General features: G+C 40.0%; 1 protein-coding gene across 1 annotated transcript in view; it reads right to left on the bottom strand.

The window, feature by feature from the left end:
* ATP8A1 (ATPase phospholipid transporting 8A1) overlaps nt 1–22466 on the bottom strand; it is a 231850-nt gene that overhangs the window by 13664 nt on the left and 195720 nt on the right. Inside the window, 3 exon segments of the mRNA XM_030313951.1 lie at nt 251–343; nt 1068–1156; nt 21709–21816. Of these exon segments, the coding sequence (XP_030169811.1) occupies nt 251–343; nt 1068–1156; nt 21709–21816 (290 nt within the window).

The raw sequence follows: 22466 nt of genomic DNA, 5'->3' as shown, positions 1-22466 counted from the left end.
TGAGGTAGGTAATATTGCCCCCATTTTCTAGATGAGAAAACTGAGGCTCAAGAGCATTTTGCGACTTGGCTAAGGTCACACATAGCTTAGTGAGTGACAGATTTGATTGAATCTGCATCCCTCTGATTCTGAAATCTATCCACACTGCTAGTTCCATGTAAAGTCATAAATATAAGTTTTACCACTTATTTCCAACCACGAATGAAAGACAAAAGTTCACTTGGAAAAGAACATATTTAGTGTCTTTTACCTCTTTCCAAGCACAACTGCCCCTGGGTCTTGAGATTTTGCCTCCAGCTCCTGAACTTCATCTACCAATGTTTTAAAAGCAGTTCTCTTGATACTGGAGAAAAAAAAAAAAAAAAAAAAAAGATTTGCATGTAAATCTTCATACGAAGACTTCACACTTTACAAAACTGGTTTATTAATGTGCTGCTAGGTACGACAGTAATCAGAGTACAGGCAACCAGTTTTCAATAAGAATCTAAAAATTACAGTAATTTTGAGCATGATGCAATTACAGAAACAACAGTCTTAAAAGGAATGGTTTAGGTTTATAAAAGTTAAAACTCTCAGAGTTATTAAATAAGCATCATAGAATTAACTTTAGGGATATCTTTTTTTTTTTTGTGGGAAGAGACAGCATTTTAAAACTGATAATCGTTGAGAAAAATGAGTACAGTTTTAGTTCCTTTCATTCTATATTTTATATAAGCTTTGAAACAGGCAGGCAAAAACCTTTTTTTCCCACAACTATTGTTCATAAATAAAATATATACGTGTTTGGAGATAACAGAATTTTTTTCTTCTGCCTGGATTTTTCTGGCTGATTTCTAAAAATGTACTGTCTACTATTAATAGAAAATACTTGCTTTACATCTTATTAAGTCTTTAAATTAACTTACTTTTCTAATTTCTGAATCACTCATTTCTTCTTTATTTATCAGGCAGAACTAATTAACACTACGAATTCTCACTAACATCATTGAGCTGATGTTACAACTGGAGAAATCTGAGGGTTAACACACATCTATACTTTTGTGTACACAGCCGAATAGTATACTTACACCTTGTAGGCCACATCAAGAAGCAGAGACGCCACGGGGATAAACAACAGGCCCATCCAGAAGACTCCGGAGCTAAACAACATGGCAGCCTGGGTAAACCATCAGAAACAACATTCCTTTAAAAACTAAGACATACATCATTCGTGTTTAGCTTTTATATGATTTTAAGTAAAATAATTTAAAAATATTTCATTCTGCAAGAGGATATACAGTAACTAAATCCAAACTTGTGCAGAATCTGGAATCAAAAGCCAAATGTGTTAAAACATGTCTTTGCTACATCTATTTTTTTCCCCCTCAAGTAGCTAATATAGCAGGGTTTTACCATGTGCCAAATCTTTTCATACTTTTATGTGAGATTTTTATTACTGTGGTCACTATGCGGAGTAATAAACTTTGACCTTCTTTTATAACTTAGAATATCAAAATCAATCTTTTGGAGCAAACGTCAAATATACTCTGGCTTAAATTCTCTTATACTACAACATGTAAAATAAATCCTAGTTAGAAACTAAATTTACTATTTCTGGCCAATAAAAATGAACTTTGCTTTTGTAAAATATTACATTAAAAAATCATCCAGATAAATCATGATATGGTATAATCAAATTAAGATATCTATGATATTAGGCAGAATAATCTTAATTTTTGTTCAAAGATTTACATAACTTGCATTGATATGTCCTGTTACTGCTAAAGTCAAACCAAATATCTACTGTGTAAAACTCAAAGTGTATTAAAAATATTTATAATCATTCCTTTGTATCAAATACTAAATGGCTATATCAGAACCTTTTGGGTTGCAAAGAAAATGATTCTATGCTTAAAAAATTAATAAACCTATTAGCTATTTGCAATTATAATAAAATCCCTTTGTAATGTAATTAGATTATACAGAGTTTAAAAGGAATATGCCATACAGTAAAACCAAAAGAAATACTTTGTTTCACTTTGAGTCTCTGTTTACTAGAGTAAGTTTTCAGTACCTATTTAAGTGCATAAATGTATGGGCAGAACTCCATTAAAAAGCAGTCAACTAATGCATGTACATTTGCACTCTACTCAAATTCACAAGGATTTTTTTTTTTAAACCAGGTGTGGCTCAGGACTTAAAAATGATCTAGAGTTTTATTCTTACAGGCCAATATGCAATTACATATTAACATTCCTAATCAATCAGTCCATACCTAATACAAAGATTACTACTTTTAGATTATGTTTGAGATTACCTATTCATTCAGACCCTCAACTAAAGACCAGGTACTGATGTTTAATTTTTTTTTTTTTTTTTTTGCATTAACATGGGCTCATTGATATAGACTGTCAGTTCAAGGATGCTATGGTTTCTTTTTCCCCATATATACGATTAAATAGCTCTGAGCACGTTCAAAATAAAAACACAGTATTACAAAAGAATTTCAGAAAATAAATGTGGCCACGTGGATTCAATGAAATAGCACCTATATTCTAGACACCGACAAGACGAAAAATATTCACATAAAAGTCACTTTATTTTATAAGCAAAACATGATCTTCAACATGTTTGCTGACATCGTCTATAGTGAAAACCAACAATTACTATGTAATAGGAAATGTCTATCAAATCAGTGGGATTTGTTTAGATTGAAGGCAGCTTTTTAGTGAGGTAAGGACCGAGGAAAAAAAAAAACACAACAACAACAACCCCCAAAACCACCACATTTCTTTTTCCTCCTGGGGGGAAAAGGTAGCTAAGATTCTAAGTCGCGTAACGGAAAATGCCCTCGTTTGCGTGGCTTAATTTTAATCTATTTTAATTTAGGGGCCAAAGAAGAAAGATTTCTGCTTGCCCTTGCCACCTTGTATTAAATGTCGCTGGTGGAAAAGGCAGAAGTGGCGGAGACTCTGGGCTGCTAATTCTGACCATTGTGATGTTAACTATGAATGGGGAACAAGGAGCGCCCACTATTCAGTCCACCAGCCTTTGGCTTTACAAATGAACAACATGAATTGAGGGGAAAAAAGTTTTTCTGCGTCATATCTGAAAGCCTGTCAGATTTTTTTTTTCTTTTGCAGAGTTAATCCAAACCTAAAAGATTTAAAGCCGACATTCGCATTAAAGACAGAGTCTCTTTGTATTTTTTGGATGAAGGGGAGGGTGGGGGGGGGGAGAAAAAATAAAATCCCACAGAGGTATTTCCTTCCTTTCTGTACAAGAAAGCTCCCCCTCAGTCTGTAGAGACCATTTTTGTCTCTAACTTTTCACATCTCGCCACTCGCAGGCAGGTCAGCTGGGGAAAGGCGCCCGATCCCCGCAGACAATGGGGGTAACAGGAGCGGCCTGTTCGGGGCTGGGCTCGGGCTCCCTCCGAGAGCAGTTTGCAAATTGCTCTGAACGTGGGAGACTGCTGGGCCATGCCAAGCGGCCCCCACGGCCCCTCCTCGAGGCCCTGTGAAGCCAAATGGAGGCTGCCACAAAAGTGGCTCCCGGGGGACTTGAGAAAGGATCAGCCGAAGTCGCCGCAAAGCCGGTAAACTGGAGGGCACAGGCCTGCGCTGGGAACAAACGAGCGCTTGTCTCTGCACAGCGATGCTGGCTCACCATCGCACCGTGCGCGCTTCCCAAATGAACTAACGCAGCCTGAGAACCTGAAAACGCAGGTTCGGAGGAAGGAGGAATTGCTCTGAAACTTCCACGTGAATGAACTTGCAGGGAAAGAACATTTGGGAAAGCAGGCGCGGACGGGCATTTTGGCCAAGCCAAGGGGCTTGCCCAGATAAGAGGGGCTTACCTTCGGCCCCACCTGAGGTGATCCCCTAGCACCTAGTTCCCACACTAGAGAGAAACACTTCTTCCCCTTCAGGGCCCCCAAGTTCAGTCTTGTAGGAGAGAGAATTTACAGGTGCTACCTGCCTACACAACTTCGGGGATGTGGTTGGGTCTTAACGCTAACCCTCTTTTTACGCTATTAACGTCAGAGTGGTGCACTAGGATTCTTATTCTTGGATAAAGTACAGATGTTGTCTAAAAGAGAGGGCCCTTTGGGGAGTCCTAAGACTATCTCCTTGGACCCTGATTGGAGCAGGACTGATGATAAACAGCCCTGGAAGGAGTCCTGGCTCTGCCCTTCCTTGCTCTCCCATTTGTGGTTAGTAACTCCCAGCCTCTGCTTCCTCAGCTAGAAAGCGGGCTGGAAGAATGAAACCCCATGGTGTTGGTAGAGTGGCTGCTTTTATTACTGACACAGATGAACAGACTTTCCTTTCTTCATTTAATTTTCAAATTTCTTAAAACACCCCAGGTCTTTTTTACTTTCTAGTGATCTCTCCTATGAGCTTTGAGGAAGAAAATTTTTGTCACAGTATCAAATTAAGTCTGAGCCAGTTTGTAAATGTAATGGTTTTTGTCACATTAATGTCACAATACATGCTGGTCTCAAGACTGAAACTGACCAAGGTAACTGACCACTAATAAATAAATTGCCATTCATCTCAATTTGCTAATTTAAGAAATGGAGACAAATTATCTTTTTCATAACAATTATTAAAGACTGGGCATAATATATTAATTTGGGACGGAAAATTAGTCAGAAAAGAGTGCTATAAATCTTCCTTAGTTGTTTTTCAGGGAGGGCAGCAATATAAATTCCAAGGAGGCTAAGAGTTTATGTCAATAACAACCAAAAACCAAGAAGTGATTATTAAGTGTCTAGATAAAGCTTTATAAAAGGCCTTTCTAAGCTTAAAAACAGTAAAAACAAAAACAAAACAAAAAAAAAACCAAAAACAAAAAACTACAAAAAGAAATGCTGTAAAGAATGGATTTATAAAAATGTATAAGTGCCACATGTTTTAAAAGAACATAACTAAAAAGTAAATGATAAACAAGAAACTGGGAGAATGCCACAAATATATGAAATTCTGCATTAATATCTGATAATAAAAATAGACCATTTGTCTTCATAAGAATAGCTAAGATCCCAACAAAGAGGCTAAAGACCAGAGAAGATTTTCACAAAAGCAGCAGTAAGTAACCAGAAACATGGAAAAGTGCTGAGCTTCTCTGTAGTCATAGAAACACCACATATTAGATCAGATTTAAACAATTCACTATCACAGCTGGTGTGGGGGGCAACAGCTCTTTGTAACAATTTATATTTCTATTGGCAATGTACTCACCTTTGGGAAAGGTATTTGGCAATGTGCATCAAGTACATAAACATATTCATTCCTGTTAATTTGATAATTCAGTTTCTGGAACTATGTGCTGAAATTTGAGACAACTTTTGCATATAGGTTAGTATCCCATGAGACTTCTGTGGTCACTAGTCCTGGGAGCACTACCCCCGAAAAGCTGATGTAATGTCCCAAGGCTTAGTAAAGGTATAAGCAAACCATAGCAGCACCCTCTTGAAGGGTCACATCACAAAGCAGCATATTTGAGGCTTTGAGAAATCCTGTAAAGACATCTACTAGAACCAACTTCCATTCCTTGAGTCTGGTCCGTCTCATCCGTCATTCCATCCTTACCCTATCCTTCCTTCCTTCCTTCCTTCAATCCTTCCTCCCTCCCTCCCTCCTGTCTGGCCCGGCCCGTCTTCTTCCTTCCTTCCTTCTCCCTCCTTCCCTTCCTTCTATCCTTTCCGCCACCTCCTTCCCTCCCTCCTCCTGTCCTTCCTTCCATCCCCTTCCTTCCTTCCTTCCTTCCTTCCTTCCTTCCTTCCCTCCTTCCTTTCCTTCGCTCCCTCCACATCCACTCCCCCTCCCCTCATGTCGGCCTATGCTGTCCTTCCTTCATTTCCTCCCTACTTCCCTCCCGCCTACCCTTCCTGTCCTTTCCTCCCTCTTTCCCTCCCTCCCTCCTGTCCTTCCTCCCCTCCCCTCCCCTTCCTTCCTTCCTTCTTCCTTCCTTCCTTCCTTCCTTCCTTCCAGTTTTATTAAGTAATCTATACACCCAATGTGGGGCTCAAATTCATGAGTCACACTTGATCACCCAACTGAGCCAGGCAGGCACCCATCAATGTTTTTTTTAATCAAGGTTTCTCTAAATGTATTTATCTACCATGGAATACTTTTGCCACAGTCTGCTTACTAGCACATCCCATGGAGCTAATTTGGGGGAATGCAAATATTCCTCGTGGGTTCTTTTAAATAGCAAAACATCAGTGAAAACTAACAGGACACCATGTGGCTGGTTATGTAAATGTATACCCATATTAGAGAATATTATCCTAGCTGTTAAAGATGCTGTTCACAGACTGTAATTATTAGAAAACTAATTGTCTAAAAGAGCCCTAAACAAAGGGAAAGGTAAGATATCCTGCTATTCTGTCAGGAGGCTTCTGGTATCACGTAAACACACACCCTGAGAAGGTTAGTGTTTTCTATTATCTATATGGGGATCAGTCACAATCTCTTCCCGTGGCTTACATCTCTTGCCTGTACTTCAGACTGTCCAGCTCTGAACTTGAACGTTGCACAGTTACTTTGAACTTGATCCGTCTCAAATTGAACACACACTGTTTTCCCTCCAAACCTGCTCTTCCGTTGTGCACTCTATCTAGAGAATGGCTTCGTCACCAACTGTGTATGACGCAAAACTGGGCTCTAGTCTGGTCTCTTTATACCACCAGCTTCCGTTGTGCACAGTATCTTTGGACCTACTACGTGCTTTTTGCCAACCCTGCTGCCATTATCCCCGTCCCAAAATGTGCCCACCCTTGCTAAAAGCCTGCAAGCTAGACCTCTGACTCCAGTGTTGCTCTGCTTCTAGCCTTGTCTCCACACTGAGGCCAGAGGGACACTTCCAAAGTACAAATTAGATTTTAGCACTTCTTGGATTAAACCCATTCAGTGGCTTCATACCGCCCTGAGGATAGAGTGCAAAATCCTTAACCTGATTTCAAGACCTTGTCTACCTGACTTCTGATGACTTCCCACAAGTCATCTTTCAAGCCAGCCCCCATCTCTAGCTATACACGTGTCTCAGTTCTTGGGATGTTCCCGTTTAATCAATTTTCACATCAGATTACACTTCCTTCCTTAGACTTGGGTTAGCTGACACTACTTTGGGCTTCCGTTTTAGTGGCACCTATCACTCATTTTCTAGGTGCTTCTTTATCTTCCAGTTAGACCATAAACTCTATAAGAGAAAGAAATACATCTTGATGAATTCTCACAACCAAAGTGCTTAACCAGTAAGCAGGTACTCAATAAATGTTGATTAATAAATATGTTCTTACAATCCAGTGTTTGGAGAGACTGAAAGTCAAGAAGGCTGGAGCCTTGGGACTATGCTCCTGAGATAGGGCGGTTACAGTTTGCTCGGTTTCTTGTGTTCTGGCAGGAGTTATCCTGGGAGCAGCTATAACGAGGTGTTTATGTGATCTGGGGAGGTGGGAGAAAAGGTTGATCCGGCTCCTTAACAATCCTTTTTCAACCTAGGTTGTCTTTTCTGTTAAAAAAGCTGAGCAACAGCCATTAAAAGCGACGTATGTCAAACTACCCCTTCCCTCATCTGAATCAACAGAAAGATTTCAGTGAGTGAACTGGGGAAAAGTAGGATGACTGGAAAAGAGGACATTTTAGAGGGGAGTCGGGAAAGGATGCCGAACGTGCAGGAAGACAAGGAATGTCTCCTACCGACATTAATGAGGACTTTTAATAGCCACATGAGTACTTTGCGACGTCAAATAAAAAGGAGGTGACATAATCCCAGCCTTCCCCATCTCAACAAACACAACCTTTATTCTGCCAGCTGCTCTGGCCCCAAACCTGAGAAGCCATCTCTGCTTTCTCCTTTTCTCCCAAACTGCACATCCAGTCTTTGGCAAGTCTGCGCTGCTCTACTTAAAAACAGAGCCCATACCAATATTCACAACAGCTAAAAGGTGGAAATACCAACAGACACATGGATAAATGAAATGTGGTTTATACATACAATTGGATATCAGCCTAAAAAAATGAAATTTGGACACAGGCTACAATAATAGATGAATCCTGAAGACACTATGCTAAATTAAATACGCTGGACACAAAAGGACATATACTCTATGATTCCACGCATATGAGGCACCTAGAATAGTCCCATGCAGAGGCAGAAAGTAGGATAGTGGTTGCCAGGGGCTGGGGGGAAGGGGGAACGGGGGGTTTCAGTTCAGGATGATGGAAAAGTCCTGGAGATGGATGGTGGTGATGGTTGCACAACATTGCGAATGCACTTAATACCGCCAAACTTAAAAATGCTTAAAGTGATTGGGGTGTCTGGCGGGCTCCATCAGTTGAGCCTCCGACTCTTGGTGTTGGCTCAGGTCATGATCTCATGGTTCATGAGTTCAAGCTCTGCATCTGGCTCTGTGCTGACGGTGTGGAGCCTACTTGGGATCCTCTTTCTCTCCCTGTCTCACTCTCTCTGCCCTCCCCATGCCCTCTCTCTCTCAAAATATACAACTACGTAGACTTAAAAATTGTTTAAGATGACAAGTAGTGAATTATGTACATTTTGTCAAATAAAAAATGTTTAAAACTTGTAAGGATTCTAAGAACAAAACCGTCCTCCCTTGCAAATCCAGACTCTACCCATTTGCTAGTCCTTCTGCCCTGGCTTCAGTTCCCACTGTGTCTTCTGATCTTTGCTCAAGGTCATCTTTCCAGTGATGCCTTCCATGACCACCCCAACTTAAAACAGCACCCCACTATCACAATAGTAGTTTCCATCCTCTTTCCTACACCACGGTTCTCCACGGCACTTACTACCACCATCCAGTGTGCTACAGAACAGACATACTTGTTTCCATCTCCCTCTCCTCCTCCCCCTTCCCTTCCAGAATATAAGTGCCTGAGGGCAGAGTTTTCGATTTTGTTCACTGCTGTATCCTTGGCAACTAGAAACTGTCCTACAGTTTCAACAAACTGTATATTTGTTGAAAGAATAAATTGTTGGATCACCTGGGTGGCTCAGTGGGTTAAGCACCCTACTCTTGATTTTGGCTCAGGTCATGATCTTATGGTTCCTGAGTTTGAGCCCCATGTGGGGTTCTGTGCTGACAGCACAGAGCTGGCTTGGGATACTTCCTCTCTCTGTCCCTCCCCTGCTCTTTCTCAAAATAAATAAACATAAAAAAAGAATAAATTGTTTAATCAAAGTTAAGTGTACAATTAAGGGTATTAAAAGAAAAAAAAAAGACTGGACCAACATGTTAACAGTGATTACCTTTGAATACTGGAATAATGTTTTTTCTCATGTTTTCCCTATTTTCCTTAGTGACTCTAAGCTACTCACATAAATCAAAATTATGAATTTTACCTTAATAAGCAAAATTATCATCAATTTTCACCGATACAGAAACATTCAAAATAGTTATAATAAAACCACTATTTTCAGGCAAATCCTAACCTCTTTTTCTGCATTTAGGATTATCTTCCTAGGCTTAGTTACAATAATGAGGAGAAGACGTATTTGCTTTTCTCCCAAATGGTTCTCTAATTGGGAAGAACAGATGATTCAACAGTGATCCTCCTGTTCGGAAACATAAACAACTTGTTTCTTTGTGTTTCTGTCATTTGTCTGATTTTCTAGTTTTCTTCTCATCAACCATATACATATCTGGCTAAAGTCTCTCCTGTTGCTGCTGTGAATGGGACCTTTCATTTTCTTTGTGTAGGAGGGCTTATCTTTGAAGATTTAGGGCTTTTCCAAGGGAGTTAACAAGTTTTGGGGAAAAAAAATCCCAGCACTTATTATATATAACTTATATATCCCATTACATGCTTCTTGGGATTTGGTCAGTAGGGTGTCGGACCCAAGAGGGCAACTGTTCTTTCCGGCCATGGCACCTCTGAAACATCTTGGTAGAGTAACCCTTCCTGTGCAGGGATGGTCTGTGCTATGGTGTGGCGACCCTCATATCTTGCCATCTCCCACTTCTCTCTTTTTTCAAAGCCATCCAGCAAGTTAAAAGCTCACTTAACTTCTCTCACCTGCTCCTCTCAGTTAATCCTTCTGGTCTCCTCTGTAAGCATCTTCCTCATGAAATCATTTTCGTCAAAAAAAATTCAGTGCTCAACCTCAGGTTTTCAGGTATTGTTTCTTTTCACACAAATTTTCTGGGTCTTGCCAAGCACGTCGCAGCTCTTGTCTCCCTACCGTGCCTCAATGCTTCGTCTCTGCTCTGCCAGCTGGATATTTCTTCAGAAAAGGCACACTCTGTGTCCACGTCCACTCCCATCTCATCCAGCCTCAGTTACCCAAGGGGTCATTTTCTCAGTCCCTAGTCTCAGGGGAACCGGGAGAGCTGATTCAAAGAACCTGAGATACAAGGATCCTTTTGGTACCTTGAAGGTTGAAATCCACAGCTTGAGCATCTATATTTTTGCAACAAAATATCAATTTTATGTAAATAGAATATGACTTAGGGTATCAGAACTGTGCCTCCTTCTGGCAACACAACCACGGATGTATGGGAACTTCATATTGGCTCATCAAAATCAACACTGCTTTCGGACATCACTGTGCCATTTGAATTTAAACTTGCAAATGTTTCTGAAAATGTCTCTGTGTCCAAGGCTTGGGAAACACCATGGTGTGACCCTGTCAATGTCTCTAAGTTGAGTGAGGCTTTCCCAGAGGCTTGAGCCTGTCTGTCTAAATTAATTGTGGTACCTGGGTGTGGGGTTGAATTTGGAGGTAACTAAGGAACACTGGGTCGGCACTAAGTGGTACATTCACCACCTGATACTTTAACCAGAGAAACTTCAAGCTCATAGGAACTTTGGCTTGAAGACATGAACTTCCACTGAAATCCTTCAGGGGCTACACATGTGGGATAGTGTAGCTCAAAACCTCCCTCTGATAAAACCCAAAGACAGAGGAATTCACATGCCAAGTTCCATGTTCTGGTGCTTATTACTGAGAAAGGTCTTTGATGTCTTATTTTAGCTGAAAAAAATTCTTGCAAATTTTCAATTATATCATATCATATTCGCGTCAAAATTTAAAATGTTTTTCACCCCTCGTAGTTTATTATTAGCATTTATCTATCAGGCCCTCTGACCCAAATCTTTATTCTATGGTTTCAGGTACTTTCTAGAACACTATGTATTTCATCACAATGAAAAGCCATTTGCCATGGCTTAAAGTAATGATGTTGATGACACTTAAGGAGGTTTCTGTGACCGAGTCTTTGCTTAACTTTTCAACTCTAGCTCCAGACATTCTCTACCTTAGCAACCCCAAAGTCCTTCTTTGCTTGGGCTGCCCTTTACTTGGAAAGTCTTTCTCCCCCTCTTCTGCTAGCCGCTGTGTATCCTGATCACGGTAATTAGCATCCATCATAATTACCTGTTGATCTGTTATTTTATCCACAAGACTCAATCGCCCCAAGAGGACTCTCTTTTTTCACGTAATGATCCACTGACACCCATTATAGATCTTGACACACAGGTACTCTGTAAATCTCAGTTGTATTGAGCTGACTTGGGCTCTTATATAGGATGAATTATTACTTTCTCCATAAAAACAGACAGAGCAGAACACCCAGAAAATAACTAAGGAGAAGGGTGTTTCAAATAAACTCCAGTATGTTTGCAATTATTCCCAGAAGCTCTTGCTTACTCATAGACAAAGGAAACCCTTGGCTTGGAATATTCCAAATAAACAATCAAAACTCTTAGAAAATAGGCACATGGCTCCAAATCATAGACAAATATGCAAATTAGATACCAGCTCATAGCATTTATGCGCTTTCCCTCCCAGTGGACATTTCAGGATGGTGGTGAGGGGCTCAAGCAGGAGCGATCACCCTGGGGGACTCAGAACCAATATTCCATCTAGCTGTATGATGCAAGTAGCAGACTTTGTTTGTATCTCCACCCTCTGGCAAAGGGAGTAACGAGAAAATAAACAATTAAGAAAGATGTTCGGAGGCAGGGCAGGAAGAGTTAGTTGGGACCTGAATTGATAAGTTAACTTTTTTAAAAAAGGAAAGTAAAATTTCACTCTGTACACGTATATACTGAGAGCTGAACATGCAAAATAATCTTTCTGAAAAGGAATCAAGAGCGCTAGGATATATGTGGCTCTGAAACTTTATTTTCTAGGGATCTAGTTCCCAGACAGTGAAAATAATTAAGAACAGAATTTGTTTTGTTTTAATCTTATTGTACTACTTAAAAAAATGAGAACAGAATTAGTAACCAAATATTCTTTTTATTATAAGAGAGATAATTTAAAAATGTTATGATGTTCCTGGGGAAGTTGTGTAAGACAGGGTTCGTTATCTCAGTGCTCAATCTGTTTACCTCTTCTATCATTCCTGCAGGTTTTTATAATTTTGTGATGGCTCTTTATCTCAAAAACCATCTCATAAAACATCAATCGTTTGATTACTAGTAATACAATCTGTGAAACATGCTGACCTATATTTCAGATTGTAGAAAATTATTTTCAAAAAATTTTAAATTCACTCTCCAGCTTTATTGAGACATAATTGACATGTGACATTATGTAAGTTTAAGGTGTATGATGTGTTGATTTGATACATTTATAAATTGCAAAATGGGTACCATTAGCATTAGCTAACACCTCCATCCTGTCACACAGTTAGCATCTCTTTTAGGAAATTATTTTTAAGAAACTCAAAAATTCAAAAAGCACTCAGCTATAAGAAAGACACAGAAAGGTTGTTAAATGGCTTAGGTTGAAAAATTACTGACTTTCATGGCAAAATTTTCTAGTTGTTCCCCAGTATATCCCCTCTCCCCTTCTTAGATGCAAACACTTGACTCTTGGCTGGACACTTTGTCCTCTAGCTCAGACTATATTCCTCTGGCTCTCTTGTTGCAGCTAGGTGTGGCTGTGTTACTAGTTCTTAGCCTGTGAGATCTAAGTCGAAATGTGGTGGGTGCTGTCTAGGAAAGAGCATCAAAGATAAAAGGTTAATCTTTCTTCTTCCTCCCTTTCTTGTTGGCTGGAATGTTGGTAAAGTGGCTAAGAGCTGAAGCAGCCACTTTGGACTATGAGGAAGTACACTAAGGTTGGCCAGTGCAGCAAATACAAGAAAGCTGGTTCTTAATGATGGTGCAGCTGCCATACCAGCCTTGGACTGCCTGCCACCACTAAACTTCTTTTACATGAGAGAGAAATAAGTTGCTATCATTTAATCCACCCTTTTTAATATCAAAAAAATATGCCATAACCATTGAGGAGGGCACTTGTTGGGATGAGCACCGGGTGTTGTATGTAAGTCAATCTGACAATAAACTATATTTAAAAAAAGCCATAAGATAACTTGGTATGGATGATACATGCTAGGAAGCTGAAGTGACAACATGGAACAAAGTAGCTTTTGACCACTCACTGATGATCTCTTTATCTTAAGATAAACAATCGTGTTCAGTTATGAGCTTTACTGAAGCAGATCATACAGTGACATTTGTGATTTCCTTTACGAGCATTTCTGATGGAATCCCAGGCCTGTTATCCAGAAACAAGCTGTGCTGGTCTCATGAGTGAGAATGCCGAGGTTGGGGGTGTGCTGATCTGCCCTCTGCCCATCTCACTGACTCCTTCCAACCCTCTCCACTCCAGCATTCCTGCCTCAGAGCATGGGCACCTTCTGTTCCTTTAGTCCTGAAATGTTGTTCTTTACGTACATAGCATTTTGAGTTTCAGCTTAATCATTCCTTCTTCAAAAAGACCATTTTGGAGCAGCCATTAGAGTCCTGCCCTTTAGCATATTATCCTGTTTTCTTTCTATCACTTTGTGAAATCACCTTTAGTCACACATTAACTGACTTAGTGATTGTTTCTCCCTCCCATTCCCTGGTCCCTTCAATCTGCATGCTAATAGGGATCTGGCCTAATTAACTGATTACCTAGCCACAGTGCTTAGCACCCATTAAACACTCAACACACATTTATGGAATGAACGAATACAAGAAATGAAGTGATTCCGGAGAAGAGTCAGAGCTCTGCCACACTAACAGCAGGCTTTGTTCAGTTTCCTGTGGTTTGCTCACTGCCATGGCACTTCGGGTGTACCACATCATCTCTTACATTTATGATATCAGCACCCCATCATTAGCAATGAGATTCTTTTTATCTTTTTAATGTTGATTTATTTTTGAGAGAGAGAGCGTGAGTGGGGGAGGGGCAGAGAGAGGGTGACACAGAATTCGAAGCAGGCTCCGGGCTCCGAGCCGTCAGCACAGAGCCCGACGTGGGGCCTGAACCCACGAACCATGAGACCATGACCTGAGCTGAAGTCGGACACTTAACCGACTGAGTCACCCAGGCGCCCCTCATTAGCAATGGGATTCTTAAAGGAAAGAACCAACTCCATTCATCTCTGCATCCTCCACTGCCTAATACAAAGCCTGGCATACATTAGTCACCCAATACACATTTGCCCTGCATTGTCGGAAAATATGCTGTACCTACAGAAAGCAATGCCAGTTCTCATAAGGACCCTAAGGAGAGCTCTAATTTCAAAATGTCCTGATTTGCCATTAGAGTTGTCATATACATAGCTCTCTTTGCTTCTTCGTGTTTCTACGTAGGCTTCTCTCTACAAAATGGGCTTGGAAGTGGCTATGCAACCAGCTGCCTTAAGGACTGTGAAAGTCTGGCCTGTCTCATTTACCGTCAGGGGCATGAGGGCTGTTGACCAATGGCATGTTTTCCTGGATGGGCTTCGAACTGTTGGCTCACTGAAGAACATCTGAGAGAATTCGGCGTAGTTGTTCCCTCTAGTCTCCTTGGCTAAGCACAGTAACCTTGGATGAAGCTTCATCGTATTGTAACACTGCCCCACCCCATCGGCAAGGGCTGGTCTTGTGACCAATAAATCATTACATGCTATCTAGGTAATTAAAAGCTGATAGATGAATAAGGACTATTTCAACCAGGAAATTCCTCATATGTAAAGTAATTTATCGTGTCGGTAAAGTGGGCAATGGCACAATTTAGGAAAATCATAACACTAATGTTGTTTATTAATACCGTTCCTACAGGGGTGACACCAAAGAGTTCAACAAAGATTTTTATTGTTTTTCGGAGAGACTTTACCAACCTCAATCAAGAGATCTGAAATTCTGTAAAACACATGCTTGTTCCTTAACTTCAATTTCCTTCGGTAGTTTTATAGATCCCTTAGGCCAGGGAAAGCAGAACCAGACGGCGCTTGGGAGGACTTTACAGTGCGTGTCTGCAAAGCCACGATGAATTTAAAAGTTTTGCCGATACTAAGCTTCTGGTATTAATTGTGATATAAAACGATCCTCGATGTAGCTTCCTTTTCAGTTTTTAATCTGGTGTACTAACCATAGTGACTAAAATATTTTCTTCTGGAAATTAAAAAAAAACCCCAAAACTCAGTAACATCATCTAGACAAGTCGGAAAAGCAGGCTAGCATATGTTTATATAACATAGCACTTCTCCCCAGGGTCTACCTTGCCCCATAAATTGTTGTACTGGTGTGAAAAAATACAAGTCAGGTCTGAAAAAAAAGTCCTTCTCTTAAATCACAACCATATTTGTGAAGAGGAAGACAGCGACATATTTAAAGTCACAGCCAAGCCTGTCACACTATTTTCTTTTTCTTTTTCCTTTCCTCAATAATTTCTCATCGTCGGATGTTCTACCTTTGCATCATCCACTGCCCCCACCCCGATATCAGCATTCGGTCGTAATAGTTAATATTTCAATATCTGTGGTACTGGAATACTTGTTAATCATTATCGTCGAATCTTTATTCTGGACAGAGATGTAGAATTACTGTAATGGAAACAAAGTGCAGAACTATAGGAAGGAATGTTCCCAAATGGGAACACCCTGCCACCAACTGAGAGCCACCCAATCTGGCTGTAGCTGGAGTAACTGAAGACTGCATTAAACTCTGAGATATTTGGGGAACAGATTTTTGGAACTTCACGCATGTAGAATGTGCTGAAGTAAGCGGGAAAGGAGTGATCCGATGGTGTGAAAAGAACCCTCGATCTGTGATAAATGAGTAGCTCTTGAGTACAGCTGAAGATAGAAATAATATATACAGACAACACATTCCTTACTTTACTGACCAGATGGAAGTCTTTTGACTGGTGGCACTGATAGGAAAAGGCATCTAACATCTTTAAAGCTGATGAGGCTGGCAGGAAAGGCCTTAGTGGAGATGGGAGAAGAAACGTAAGAAGAAACAGAGAACGGTGTGTAAGGAGGTTAAGGGTACAGACTGTGTCTGAGTTCCAATCTCAGCTCACTCAAAGCTCTGTGACCTTGAGAACATTATGTAACCACCATGTATCTGTGAAATGTATAACACAACTTACCTCACCGGGTTGTGTTAAATGTTCATAGTGTTAAATGAGTGAAGGCATGGAAAGTGCTAGAACGGTGACTGGCCTTCAGTAAATGAGGACCTATTACCATCAGAGTGGCAACCGTACATTCTCTAATGATAATGGGATGATTGGGTTTTCAATTTTTTGTGTATTTTTAAAAAATGAGAATGGTATTATTTATACTGGTATCACTGTTAAGAAGAGCCAAGAGTCTAGGTTATGAAATGAGATGGAATTTCTATAAATGTATTTAGGAAGTTAGGTAGGTGTTGAAAAGGGATAGTTAAAAATTTGGGGACTTTTTAAGAGAGATGGGCCAACTGAGGGAATTTTCTAATTGGCCAACTTAGGGAAACTGATGAGGGCCCCAGGTATCCCAGGAAATAGATAAATCAGAGAAATCAATGGAGTGCAGGCAACATAGTTCCAGGAAGGAAAGAAAAAAAAAAAAAGACTTTCCCATTTGGGAGTAAGGAAGATCAAGGGCCCCAAAGAGAAGGTATTTCGATCCTTAGGATGTTAGCGGAAACCAGAATTTGAAAAGAAAACCTGGGGTAACTTCTCTAGGTCACTTGCTATTGTTTTGCTTACCACAAAGGTTTATTATCTGGGTTTAAATAAAATAAGGAATGCTTGAAATCAAACACAAGTGCCTGGAGAATATGGTGTGTGCACAGTAAATGTTGGTTCCCTTCCCTTCTTAGTGTTGCAAGGATTTTCTTTCAACATGTTGAAAGATACAACTCTGTCTTCAGATGGGGCTGCAATGATGAACTAAGAATGTAGATTGGAAAGGACTATAAAATCCTGATCTATGTGTGAAGATGCATCAAGCTGAATATAGAAGCATGAGACCTGTACCTGTAAGTTGCCTAAGGTGTGTACAATTTGCACCCCGAGATCCTGTTAACTAGAGCAAAATAGTCTGTGCCCTTGCAACATTTAAGATGTTCCTCTGGAGGAACACAGAGAATCAAGCACACAGAGAATCTGAATCTTAGGAGTTGGAAGGCAGCCTTGGATGTGCAGATGATAGATTCTGCCTAAGAATCACTGGTGGCCCACTGGCACAGAAAGGGTTTCCTCAATGAGCCCAGCATCCTATTCTGCCACTAGACGTCACTACATATTGGCTCTTTAGATGTTCTATTTGTGCTGAAATCTGCCTCTGTATCTTCTGTGCATCTCTGCTTTCTCATCTGTAGAGTGGTTATAACCAGTCTGCAGTGAGGATCCGGGGAACAGAGGACACGCACTCCTAACGAAATTCACAGGCAACACTATGGGGTCTGCCTTGGCTTCTTTCACTCTCACTCCTGCCATCTGGTCTGTCGGCAAACCCAACTGGCTCTACCTTTAATGGAGATTTGGAATCTGACCACTTGCACCACTGCTGTCCTCCTGACCCATGCCACTGTGATCTCCCGCCTGGGTTACTGTGATAACCTCTGCAAAGGTTTACAACACAGGAGCCATGGTCCTGCCATGAAAACCTAAGTCAGATCCAGACACTTTGGCTCTTGATTTGGCCATAAGTAAAAGCCATAAAGCTGTATGGGAAACACGACTGAAATCTTGGCTCTTGGCCCTCCTTACCTGCTATAATTTTCTCTATAATACTTGTACTTGTCTATATGTTTCACTTAATTATTTGTCTGTCTTCTTCCACTAGAAAGGTGAGCTGAGAAGTACGTGAGTTTTTGTCTGTTTTATTTCCTAATGAATCCAGTGTCTAGAACAGTGCCTGAATGATTGAAGGATCTCAACAAATAGTTGGTGTATTGACTGAATGAATGCATATAAAGTATTTAGAGAAGTTCCCTGGATACAGTGTTCAATACACTAAGTATTTAATATACACTAGGTATTATTTTTCCTAGATCTTGGTTGCCTTATTGAATAACTGCTCTGTCTTGCTGACGCCACACAGTGTATCACCATCCCCTAAAATATCACCTGGACCAGGATGGGCCAGTAGGGCTACTATTTTCAGTTCTAGGAATTCTAGACTATCCTGTGGGCCCTTATTATGCTTTTAGGCAACCAAACATGCATACATATTTAATTAATTGTTTCGTTCTGGGAGAAACTGCTGCCACATCAATATAGGAAAGAACTGGGGTCCTTGGGTAGAGTCTTGGAATTAGACACTGAGACTCGGTAGGGGTTGCGACAGAAAGTTACTACACACCACACCACGAATCCTGTGGAGGAGCCTTAAATCCTGGGAGCTACCCCGGGCCCCGTGTTTCATTATGTGGATCACATAAAACATGTCAAGTTGAGGAATGCTAATATTTATACTTATCCTGATGTTATTTATAGTAATATATTACTATATGTAACACCCAATAATATATATGTAGTATATAATACCATTTTGCTATGAAAGTTAACAGATGAATAAATCTTATTCAAGATGGCTGGCCAATTATATATATATATACACACACACACGTGTGTGTGTGTTGTGTGTGTGTGTGTGTGTGTATAATTGGCCAGCCATCTTGAAAAAGATTTATTTATTCATCTGTTAACTTTCATAGCAAAATGGTATTTTATATATATATATATATATATATATATATATATATGTATATATATATATATGGTATACATATATATATGGTATTATATATATGGTGTATATATATATATGTATATATATGTGGTATAATACATACAGGTATAAATATTGGTACATAAATAAATTTTTCATATATTTTCATGTTTGTATATATGTATGCTATGTATCTGGCTACACTCTTGACTGAAATATAGAATTTTAAGCTTAGAAAAATGTAAACCTAAGGGTAGTTGCTTCTTTCTGAAATTAAACTGGATTATAGAACTAGTGACTCTCTACACATAATAAAAATGTTCAAAAACTGGGGCACTTGGGTGGCTCAGTTGGTTAATTGTCTGACTGCTGATTCCCACTCAAGTCATGATCTCATGGTTCATGAGTTCTAGCCCTGCGTCAGGCTCTATGTTGGCAGCATGGAGCCTGCTTGGGATTCTCTCTCTCTCCCACTCTCTCTCTGCCCCTCCCTCACTTATGCTTGCTCTCTCAAAATAAATAAATAAACTTAAAAAAAAGTCCAAAAAATTGAGTACTGCTACAAATATTCTTGGGATCTAACCCTAGTGCCCAGGAAACAGTAAATGTAAATTCTCTATCCCTGAGAATATGAGTGGCATTCTTATTAAACTCTTTTTTGGCAGTTGCCATGAGCCTCATTTGCACACGTGCATACACACACACACACACACACACACACACACACAGCAAAAGACTTTGTAAGCACTAACTACTATATAAATTTAAAGTATTCTTTTCTTTGAATAAATTCAACAGTCTTACAGTCAAGTCTACAGCTAAATTAATCCGTTTTTCATATTTTCAGTGGAGCCCCAGGTATTTAAACACTGTATTCAAAGAACCGGTAGTAATAACAAGAAAAAGAATCCCTATTAGCACTTCCCCCTGTATGTGAAGTGAAGAGAAACGTGATGGAGTACCGACATTCACTTCACTTTGAATTAAACACAGCATCACCGCAAATCTCAAGAGATGATATTAAGTTCTCTGTGTGGGTAATACCAGGAATTCTACAGGCAAGGGTAGAATTATATTTGGTTGGCAAAAAGCCAATCAAACTTCACACTTCTTTTAGAAGTAGGTGGTCAAAGACTCTGTTCTTGTCATCAAAGCTGTTGGCTACAGTGGCTTAAACTATCTGAATCTCAACATCTTCTGTGACATGCATTTTGAAGATAAAACATTAAGAAGTGAGGTAAAATGAGGCCTAATGAAAATGATATTGAATTGGAATTTTAACCTCAGGGAAAAGCAGGTCCGGTGAGACAGAGAACATCAAATAAAAACAAAGGACTGATTTTCCAAATGGTATCTTCAGACACACATAGTCTCTGATTTTACTTCTTCAGAAAAAAGGACTCTAAGCAAGGTAAGCAGATGCATTCACAGCTTTCTGTTTTCCTCACAATACATGCTGTAAATTTTCCAGAGTTCATAGTACATGTTTCCAAAGAGGCCTTCACCTCTGGTGGAAGGAAGTACATGCTCCTTGATACGTCTGGTTTTGCTGTAATAGTATATAATACCTCTCTCTAATAAATAGAACCACAAAAATTTTTTTCAAATGTGTCTGCATTCTGCTAATTTATAAAAAGCAGGATGCTGTCAGATAAAATTTCATGAAAATGATCTATAAACCAGACTGTCAAAAGTGAAAGGTACTCAGGCAGTACTTAGGGGCAACAAATCCATGGAAACCACTGGAAATCTTTCCTGTGGCTGCAGGACAACAATGTACTGTAACGAAGCTCACATTTCCTTGATTTGCAAGTTACTGTGAGGTCACAGGAAATCCTGAAATGTTTTCCACATTTTCTTTTATACATTTTATGTCAAATTTCCTGCAATTGAAATCATAAACCCTCCTACTGCTGGAATCTCTTCTGAAGGAAAGGAGATCTTGTGACACTCCCCCATGAACACCTAATAACTCAATTCCTACCAGTGTAACCAGAACCTAAAAGACAGAATTGAAAATGGACTGTGATAAGGCTGAAACGTCAGATGCCCTAACTCGTTCAAAATGAAAACTAAACCAATCTCATTAAGACGACTCTAAAAGTGCATTTAATCTAGTGACGGTACACTTTTCCCTAGAATGAGAGATAACAGAAGAAATGACAGACTGTCCCAAAGACATCAGCTAACCATTTCTCCAAATCTCTGATTCAAAATGTATTTGTGGGGGCGCCTGGGTGGCGCAGTCGGTTAAGCGTCCGACTTCAGCCAGGTCACGATCTCGCGGTCCGGGAGTTCGAGCCCCGCGTCAGGCTCTGGGCTGATGGCTCAGAGCCTGGAGCCTGTTTCTGATTCTGTGTCTCCCTCTCTCTCTGCCCCTCCCCCGTTCATGCTCTGTCTCTCTCTGTCCCGAAAATAAATAAACGTTGAAAAAAAAAAATTAAAAAAAAACAAAAACAAAATGTATTTGTGGATTTATAGTCTAATTTTAAAATGGCATCTTCTAGATGGAGATTCTTAACATGAATAAAGCTCCTGACCACATTTTAGTGTTCCAGCTAGGCTTTTGAAAGGGTAAGTCAGATTTAAGTAGAATGTCCAAGTTTAAAATGTTCTCTCAAGATTTATCACTTGCAACTGTGGAAATTAAAAATAGCTTTTAAATGGCCAAATACTATTTTAATACAAATCCATGGCAAACAAGGTTCGTTAATGAACACCAATTTTTAAGATTAGTTGGATCGGGAGTTATCAGGACACATTACCTCTCCTGACATATCAGGGGCCATCGGAACAGCAGGCCACAGAGATGAGTAGATTCCAAAAAACACCACCCAGAGTACGATGCTGCCCCAAATCGCAATATGGCTGAACTGTGAAGGAAGAGAATCTGAGTCACGAGACTTTTAGGTAGGCCGGCTCCACAAACACTAATGAAGCTTTCACAAACTCCCTTATTAATTTTTTACTACATCCATCAAATAGTATCTATAGGAATTTCTAAATAATGATGTGGGCGTGTTTAACTAGATCCTTCATCAGGGCTAATGCTAATGTCTTCCAACCATGGCTAGGATGTTTGTGCTACTGGCATTTAGAAGTGTTCCGTCTCTGTCTCTTTTGGGGGCTTTCTCCTCCGAATCTCCTGTTTTTCATCTGCTGCCATCTTTAACCTCCTTTGTTTTCACTTTGCATGCTGTCTCTGGGAGAAGTTAGACACGTGGGAGAATGCTACCTGTATGTTGATGACGGTCAGCTCCACGTTTCTTGTGCCCATCTTTCTCCTGAACATCAAACTTTCATTTCTTTTTGCTTCTTGGGTCTCTCTATCTGGATACCGCAAAACTAATGTTCTAAACTGGAACATGTTTTTACCCAAACTGGGTATTTACAAATATCTGAGGACAAATTTTTGCTAATATTGCTGGTCTTCATAATCATTTTCCAGTGGGTTTTCTGCCAAATGCATCTTGCGACACATTCTACTAAGAAAAGACTCTTAGTCAAATAAGTTTGGAAGCCT

The sequence above is a fragment of the Lynx canadensis genome, chromosome B1 (genome assembly GCF_007474595.2).
Source record: "Lynx canadensis isolate LIC74 chromosome B1, mLynCan4.pri.v2, whole genome shotgun sequence".
Lineage (NCBI taxonomy): Eukaryota > Metazoa > Chordata > Mammalia > Carnivora > Felidae > Lynx > Lynx canadensis.
The sequence above is the reverse complement of the archived record's forward strand: the minus strand, read 5'-3'. Positions and strand labels throughout refer to the sequence as shown.